Genomic DNA, 9,870 nt, shown 5'->3' on the forward strand with positions numbered 1-9,870 from the left:
TTTGGGTTTAGTAGTGGACACCCTGTTAAGGAAATCGAGGTCCTTAAAACAAGTTTTGCCGAAATGAGTAGCAAATTTGAAGCCTTATTACCATTGTTGATTTACGCAACGAAATAGCATGTTTGCGTAATGTCCCAACTCAGCCGGCCGCTTCAAATTTGGAACGTGACTCGCGACCTGACACACGTGTCAAGTCAGTTCGATTACCTGTTGACGCTGTAAAAAGTGTCGCAATCGCCGCCCCACCGCTCAGCGTTCATACGCTAGCGTCACCGGAAAAAATATTTATTTATTTTATTATTTTTATTTATATTTATAATGCCAAAATATGCAAGTTAAACATTCTCTGACGTTGACATGAACATAGAATAGCAAGCCTAGACATCGCTTCTTGTCTACCTAGAGTCTAATGTCTCACCACATCTGTCTGGGTGGCTGTGTGTGTGTTCACTGCTAATGTCTAGTAGTGGTTCTGATAATTTACGCTATTTAATGGGTTAGTTACAACTTTTTCCTTACTCATTCCTCTATGATAATATACATAGACATACAGCGGCGCGCACCTAGAATTATTTTTAGTGTTCTGTACCAAAAAGGTACAAGAGGAACCCTTATGGCGCCGCTCTGTCAGTCTGTCTGTTTGTCACATTATTAAATATCTCGAGAACTACTTATGCTACCGCTTTGAAATTTGGAATAATTATGAACATTGTTAACCTCTACAAATTGAAAGGTTTTTTTTTTAATTTATGAATATTAATTGGGTGAATCAACTTTTCTTTGCCAGCAAAATTACGCATACTTCGACTACATGGGGTCAGAAAATTTAATTTGTATTTAGTGTAATTAGTCTATACTTATTATATTAAAAACAGATATACAAGCTATGCAATACATCATGTTTTTATAGGATTTGCTATTTTATTACTTTATTTCGAGCAGTGACCCAGTGGACATAGCTGTCCCTCACTTTTGTATGAAAACAGTATCTCTTCCACTGGGTCACATATAGATTTAATTGTAAATGTTTTTTTTTAAATTATTCCCTTAATGTAAAATTAAAATAAGGATCTTTGTTCACGATGGCCAGGTTAAAACTCACAAAAGTAGAGCTAACAATAAGTATGGGCAATTCTTGCAAAAAGCAAGAAAAAGTTGATTCACCCAATTACAGAAAATGGTCAAAATGAAAGGGAGGCAAACTATAAGGGTCCCCCCCACATCTAGCGTCTCGCGAACGTCGTCGCCTCTCCAACGCCCGCGCGGCGTCGACGCCGCGCTTCCGCAGCGCCGACGCGACGTTGCGGCGCCTCTCGAACGTCGACGTCGCAGTGACGTCCGCGCGGCGTCGACGCCGCGTTAGCGCCGCGCCTCCTCGACGTCAGTGGCAGTAAACCAAAAGTAGCTTATAAGTACGATAGTTCGTATGCCTTAACCAATTTTTTGAAAAGATATTTCTATAATGTAGGTGCATCAAGGCGACTTGTTTACAGAGGGTCTGTGGCCTGTGTTGTATCAACTACGTTTGACGTATTGCTTCCCTGTCACACTTACGATTCCCAAGTAAAAACACTAAACAGAGAATGTGTCGAAGAAACGAGAGCAAAAAGCAATATTTACGCGTCTTGCGACCGTCATGATGCAGAAATTTAAGGTTTTTGATGAGTAGTTTACGTTTATTTGCCATAATTTGTTAGTTACAAAAAATACCGGGATTCTGGTATTACAAAATTAAATATCGGTTTTGAAATCTACCCCAAAAATCCCGAGATACTGGGATCCCGGTATTGGAAGCCCTAGCTGGACGTTGGTCGCCGCTGGCATCGCGGAGGCGCTGCGTGGGCGCGGCGTTGGCGCGGCGTCGACGCCGCGCGGACGCCACTGCGACGTCGACGTTCGAGAGGCGCCGCAACGTCGCGTCGGCGCTTAAATTTCAAGTAACTAGGTCAAGTGGGGTATCTTTAGAAATAGCTCAAACTGTGCATATCAAAATGATTTTTTATAATTTTTTGGTTGTAGAAAAAAAAATGTTTCCCGCCCCTTATCTCCGAAGTTTACCAACATACATTTATGAAAATTTCACCAAACATGGCTATTATAAAGCTACTGTTACACATGCTCATTACTAGCACGAAAGCATGCCACTATTGAGCAATTGCTACCTAGTAGCATGTGTGTCGAAACATTGCTAATAATGGGCATGCGATTTTCAAGTATGCTCAAAAATCAACGACCCTTTGATTTTTGAGCGTGCTACCTGCAGCGCGGGTGGAGGGGGGCGTGCTTTTGAGCGCGTGTGAACAGGTTTGCTTTTTAAGCATGCTAGCAAATACTATGTAAATTCTACGAGTTCATGCGTGCAGCTTGGTGCCAAAACTGCCAAAGCTGGCAACACACGTTACTAGCGCCTCTGGCGGCATGAGTTGATCAAAATAGTTTAGTTCATACAGTTTAAATTAAACAAAAGTCACAGACTCTTATTTCTTGGTTTTATTCCATCTAAAAATGTTAAAGTAGATCAAGACGTTTAGTAATCGCATTTTGTGTGTTTTTATACGTACTACGCCTATACTGCCTTTCTAAGCTGAAAAGCGCTATTTCAAATGAAAATCCATAGCTAGGTTATGGGATATAACTTTCAAAATCATTTGGTTTTGAGATAGCTCCACTCGGCTTAGCAGGGCAATATACTGACAAACTACTTTGATCAACTCATACCGCTAGATGGCGCTACTAAATCGTTGCCGCTTCATTGTATGGGAAACGTCACAATCTGCACGTATTGTTTATATGGTATTTGATGCTAGTATCGATTAGTTGGTCATAGCGGGTGCGCCTGCTTCCTTTCGCTATGTCACGTTGGGGCGACGGTAAAACACTACGTTATACCGTAACCATGAATGCCTATGGAATCCGCGTATACCGCAATGTAAAAACAAAATACAGCATTCATTCAGCAAAATTATTATCTTGTTCAGTTCCATACGGATTTCTTCGTTTTCCATGTTAGAACTAGCAAAGAGCACGCTAGCGAATGACATGTGTATTGGAGTGTTTGCTTTGAGCATGCTTATTCGAAAGCATACTCAAAACTAGCCTGCTTATTCATAGCAAATGTAAACTGCTCGTGAGCATGCTCATATTGAGCATACTCAATAGCACGCTTTTTAGCATACTATTTTAGAGCATGTGTAACAGTAGCTTAATGAATATTACAAGAAAAATAAAATTGTACCTACACGTATCTTGAAAATTCTTTTTTTAATTTATAAAAAACTTTTCAGATTTACATTTTCAATTTCAACACCCTCGCGGGTGTTTATTGTACCTGTATTTTTTTAACAAATTAACAATAAAATTATCTGCTTTCAAATAGAGGAAAAATGGTTAAAATCCGTTCACGCAATAAACAATTATCCTATAAAAATCATCTTCCATACTAGCTCGCGCGCATTAGTTTACTCAATTTGCCTATAGATGTCGCTGTACGTTGAACGATCAATTTCCTACATCGCGTTTTTCCTAATATAATGAGGTCGGTTTAGGAGCGTCTTTACTATTGAACTATTAAAGTCGAATAGTCTTGATTTTATTTGGACGTTGTCTAACAATAAAATTGTATATTAAAATATTACTTGTTATGTAGGAAATTGAGTCTTGAGGGATTTGGTCAAGTCTGTAGAGTTCTATGAATAACATTTTGATGATTCAACTATTGAAAGATTGTTCGGAACCCTCGGTGAGCGAGTCCGACTCGCACTTGACTGGTTTTATTTTTAATATTTTAGACTGTTGTGAAATATTGTGAAATAATAATCTCTTTTATTATACGGGCAATCTTTTTTTCAAACCCCCCCCCCCACTTTTTTTTGGATTTGGATTTTTTTATGTGGTTTCCACTCAGAATCGCGAGCTTTTTCAATTCTAATAGAAGAAAAAAAGTGTCCCAAGATTTTATTCCCATACCGTTACCATTTTTTCATACATTTTGTATGGCGGTAACGGAATGGAAGGTTCGAAAAAATGTATGGAAATCTTGGGACATTTTTTCTTCTATCAGCTCGCGATTCTGAGTATTAATCGCGTAAAAAATACCCATGTTCCAAAAAAAGCGGGGTGGACAACTTTGAAAAAATGTTCCAATACAATTTATATGAATTTATTAAAAATATAAAACTGACCCTTGGATTCTTAAACAAACTTTCTTGTTGGCCACGGTACGCTATAATGTAAAGCCTGACCAGAAGTATATGACCACGCGCCATGTTGCGGAATTTAATGAGAACTATTTTCTTCATACTAAATTGAACTGTCACCCCATACATCAGAATAACAGCGCCCTCCTGACAGTAGGTAGTCATACACGGTGTAACATGTGGAAACCGAATAATTTTAACAGCGTGTTTCTCATGATTAGAAGAGTAAAATGTCATGTAAACTTTTCTGGATTTCGCCTACTATCAGAGTTATAAGCATTAAAAAAAAATGACTATTACTATGTAGGTATGTATGTTAATTATGTAATATCGCTCGCAGACGTTTCTGCATGATAAAAAACAAATTTTGACTATTACTTATTATTTCTCAGAGGAATTAATTATTAGACATAATATAACTATCCTCGTTGAAAGATGTCAAAAATTAACTAGTTGCAAAATAGTACATTACGATACAAGTGCGTAAAAAAGGAAGTTCGAAACGAGTGGCGATAAATTAAAACACGACCGAAGGGAGTGTTTTAAATCGACACGAGTTACGAATTTCCTTTTCGCACGTGTATCTTACGACGTTTTTCAGTACAGATGAGCCTCCGAAGTTTCGACCTGGCATATAATGAACCACTTCTCGCAATAGTGCGTAAAAAAACACCATCTGTACTGAAAACAAATTTTGACTATAACTTATTATTTCTCCGATGATGCCGTTATCGGACATAATATAACTACCCTTGTTGAAAGATGTCAAAAATTAACTACCTAGTTGCAAAAAAGCATTTTTTTAGAAAAATTTTTTTTTGTTGAAATTTGCTTGACGTCATATAACATTTTATCTTTATTTCGGTCTCCGAAATGCGTAGTTAAAATCTTTCGGCTCCCTCATGTTACACCGTGTATATTTCTGGTCAGGCTTTATACTCTGTCATAAAATTCTGTCAGTAAATAAGAACAGAAAACTATAGGTATCCTTCTCTCTAGCACCATAAAGAAAAGGATGCATATAGTTTTCTTGTAACTTACCTATGTTGAACAAATAAAAATCTTTGACAGACTTGTTTGACAGAGTATAGATATAATGGCCATAAGCGAGACATGGTTGAAATTGTTGAAAGCCGGGTAAGAGGCCCATGCGCCCGCGCCGCCGGACTACCGGCTGCGCGCGCGCGGCTTCGTCTGCATGTGCTTACAGCTTACGCCGTGGCTTGCGTGGGCGACAGTCGCGCGACGGCGATGCGACGCATACGAAATCAAACCTTATCGATATGGAAGTAGACGATGCGATGAGACGCGACGGCAACGGTCGCGCGACCGTCCCCACGCAAGACACGGCGTTACCTGCGGCGCGGCCTCACTGCGCGGCGGCTGCAGCACCCCGAAGCGCCATTAGTTGAACAGATGTGGCTAAGTCTCAATATCGGTGGTCTTAGACTGGCTGTAGGAACTGCGTGTCGTCTCTGGTTTAAAGTTGACACATTCCTGGATGCACTTACTGATTCTTTAACCACTTTTGCCATGTTCGATTATATTATTTATTTATTTATTTGTTTATTAAAAAACATGTTTACATGACCTTACAGTATAACCAATGCGTCACGAAACTTAGATAACAAAAACAAAGAGAGAAAAATACAAAAAAAGAGAACAAAACAAAAAGAATATTAATTAATTCATTTGTGCGATCACGTCACAGCGTGGCTCCGTTGCGTTGTTTGCCCCGGTGTAGGATTCTGTTAGGTGTATAATATTAATGTTTTGAACCAACATGAGTCCAATAGAAGGAAACTACCAACTTTTTAAACTATATGCACTTATCACAGTACGTAACCGAGCCGACGCACTTTACAGAACGCAGTGAAATTCTCATTGATGTTATCTGCTGCAACAAATCGATATCAAATGTGTCCGTAAATTACATCCCTGACCTCAGCAGTCATGCTTTTATTACTTGTCAACAGAATATAAAAGTTAAACCACCATCAAAAATATTCCTATACAGGTTATAACGTATCGTCGGACCTGCTCTCAGTATCTGGAGTGCCACAAGGCTCTATTCTTGGCCCGGTATTGTTTAGCCTCTGTGTTGGCTGAATAAATTTCTATTCTATTCTCAATCTCAGTTGGTTTCTCTCTGTTTCATCCTTAATCCATTGGTCTCCAATAGATATCGCTTACTTTTGAGTTTTCTTTCTGTTCAAATTTATAACACTAAAATTTTGACCTTGCAGTTAATTCAGTTTATTTTAGGTACATATTTCATTAGTAGACATGTGACAGCTAGTAAAATGTCCTAATTTCTTTCTTGCCATATGTTATTACTATGATGATGATGATATATATGAAGCCAGTAGGCTTTTGCCCGCGGCTTCGCTCGCGTTAGAAAGAGACAATCTCACTTAAAAAATCACGTCAATTTGTCGCTCCGTTTTGCCGTGAGAGACGGACAAACAAACAGACACACACACTTTCCCATTTATAATATTAGTATGGATGAGGGGCACATAACACATTTGCCGGTTATTACCATTTTGACTACAAGATAAATGTATTTGTATAGAAATAATTTATGGCATAGCTAGGATATATGTATAACCAAAGACATATATAACTCCGTATAGACAGATAAAGTAAGAAAAAAACGTACCTCAGTACCATACAGAAAAAGGTATGGTGGCCTAGATGGCATTACACCTTTGGGGTACGCTCAGCTAGATGGCGCTAATATTAATATTTGACATTTTAAAACGACAAGCTTAGAATATGGGCCAAATTGTCAAAACTGAGGTTCAAAAGTTTTAAGCTTGTGTCTATGCACTGTGATTACACATTTTACTTTGACAGTAACTCTATAATACTCGATCCTCTTATACTAAATGACAATGATCAATGACAATTATTTCTGGGTTTAGTTTTAATTCATTTTTTTATATTGTATTTCATTTGCGATTTAAAATGAATAAATGACCTAAGAAGATTATTTAACAATTTGAAATATATGACAGGAGCGGAGCCAATGTTAACATGCGAGGGCCCGAAGGGGAGACAGCACTACACCTGGCTGCTGCGGGGGGACACCATGAAATCGCCAAGTTTCTCTTGAATGAGGGCGCAGATGCTGATGTTCAAGATGATGTAAGTATTTGAAAATCTAGTAAGGTGCACTGGAGCAATTTCGACTGGGGGAAATCTTCAACTAATCGTGAAGAATCGTGGAAATGTGCCGAGAGCCTACATGGATGGCAAACTTGCCATATGTATCCATGTATGTTTGCCATATGTGTTTGTTTGTTTTAAATTATTAACTAGTTAGTTAATAATTTAAAACATGGAAAATACATATTACAATTAGTCGACATTGCCTCGGTGCACCTTAACGTCCTTAACTGAAAGTTACAGTTCAGAAAATGTTGTCTTTCTCTAAAACATTAGTGATGATTGCTTTAATCTAGTTTTGAAATTCTTTAATTGCAAATTGGCTTCTGTACTAATGAATAAATAAAATAATATTGGGGCTCCTAGGTCATACCACCAGGAGTTGAAAGAGTAAAGTTACACGAAAAACTTAATTATTGGTGGACTTACATAAACTATCCTATTGGGTGCAGCAAATAACCTACCAAACTAGGTTATTTGACATGGATAGGGAACAGGGTGAAGATCGTCAAATAAAAAGGTAGACCTCCTGAGAGCTCTCAGTAGGTACATAATTACATATTTTACTTTTGAACGAATTATTTGTCTAGTTCATTTATTCATTGCCTTTATTCGCAGTCCGGCTCCACCGCCCTGATGTACGCCGCCGCGGCCGACTTCCCCTACACCTGCAACGAGCTGCTCATCCGCGGCGCCGACCTCACGCTCACCAACGACTACGACCAGGACGCCTACACACTCAGCACCACTAACAATAGTAAACTGGGTATGTTGCTGTCTTTATCCGCAGTCCGGCTCCACCGCCCTGATGTACGCCGCCTCGTTCCCCTACACCTGCAACGAGCTGCTCATCCGCGGCGCCGACCTCACGCTCACCAACGACTACGACCAGGACGCCTACACACTCAGCACCACTAACAATAGTAAACTGGGTATGTTGCTGTCTTTATCCGCAGTCCGGCTCCACCGCCCTGATGTACGCCGCCCCGTTCCCCTACACCTGCAACGAGCTGCTCATCCGCGGCGCCGACCTCACGCTCACCAACGACTACGACCAGGACGCCTACACACTCAGCACCACTAACAATAGTAAACTGGGTATGTTGCTGTCTTTATCCGCAGTCCGGCTCCACCGCCCTGATGTACGCCGCCTCGTTCCCCTACACCTGCAACGAGCTGCTCATCCGCGGCGCCGACCTCACGCTCACCAACGACTACGACCAGGACGCCTACATACTCAGCACCACTAACAATAGTGAACTGGGTATGTTGCTGTGTCTTTATCCGAAGTCCGGCTCCACCGCCCTGATGTACGCCGCGGCCGACTTCCCCTACACCTGCAATGAGTTGCTCATCCGCGGCGCGGTAAACTGTATGTTGCTTTGTCTTTGGTACCTTTTATCTACTCAAAATGCGTACTCACATGGAGCAAGACATTGCGCTAGTAGGGTAAATGTTAAAGCCGGTTTAAATGTTACGCGACTTAAATACGCGAAACGACCGAGTTCTAGATCTTATATTAGTCCGGCGCGGATTGCTCTGCGCAGTCAACCCGCGTGACACAAAACTAGTCTAATGCAGACGCGCCTCTGCTGAGGCAGAGCTACGTTGGACGTTTGTTGCAACATCATGTTCCTCACTCTGTGTCGATCAACAGATTGATCACAAGATAGGCTCATAACATAATTATATCCTGTGAAGTTCATGGTCATATAAGTATAGTGGATTTTCGTTCCCCATAGAGATTCTTAGAATACATTCTGCAACGAAAATTCTTGACACAAATCTATTTGTTATGCAGCAGTTTTACGATATTGTTTCTTTTGTTTCAGCTCAAACTGTGATAGAAAACTTTTTAATTGGTTGTCTCAGCAAGATGTGAAGATAGACCAGACCAAGTTATGTTGGAATATCCACACAATTCATTTGCTTTAACAGTTGAATGAAGAAATACAGGGATTTAGTTTGTAACATAAATAATGTATCTATTTACTTCATTATATATACAGATCATGTTTTATGAAATAAAAGATTTTGAATTATATCCGAAATATTATTTATTACGTCTTGTCTTGAATATTACAAAAATAAGCCGCTGTTATAAATAAAATAAAAGGAAAATTATAACAGTCTCTATTTGGATTGTCAGGTTTTGTATAAAATTATGAAAATGGTTTAGATTGGAATTCAATAACATAAATAAATGCACTCATTTTTGTCCTAAACACAACTAAATGTACATTGCACCATTATTCTTACCCTTACAAAGATAATATACATAATTTACAACCACCTTTTAAAAGTGTTAACTCTAATAATTATTGTGATTTTTTACATTGAAGTACGATAAAAAATGTATCAAAATGTGCCTTATCGTAGCTTGCCGTTCTAAAGAGAGATGATAAGAAAGGAAACAATAGATGCCATAAGTTTTGAGACTAAATTTACGAAACTTGGTGGGCACGATCTATTATTTACATATGTATATACAATTATACAATCG

General features: G+C 39.3%; 1 protein-coding gene across 1 annotated transcript in view; it reads left to right on the plus strand.

The window, feature by feature from the left end:
* Window positions 1-9,409, plus strand: part of LOC125230823 (DNA-binding protein RFXANK) — a 28,315-nt gene extending 18,906 nt beyond the window's left edge. The window contains exons 3-5 of the mRNA XM_048136052.1: window positions 7,217-7,346; window positions 7,986-8,133; window positions 9,200-9,409. Coding sequence (XP_047992009.1) covers window positions 7,217-7,346; window positions 7,986-8,133; window positions 9,200-9,249 — 328 coding nt within the window. The 3' untranslated portion in view covers window positions 9,250-9,409. The remainder of the gene's footprint in view (window positions 1-7,216; window positions 7,347-7,985; window positions 8,134-9,199) is intronic.
* Window positions 9,410-9,870: the final 461 nt, after the last annotated feature.

Source organism: Leguminivora glycinivorella, chromosome 11, assembly GCF_023078275.1.
Source record: "Leguminivora glycinivorella isolate SPB_JAAS2020 chromosome 11, LegGlyc_1.1, whole genome shotgun sequence".
NCBI lineage: Eukaryota > Metazoa > Arthropoda > Insecta > Lepidoptera > Tortricidae > Leguminivora > Leguminivora glycinivorella.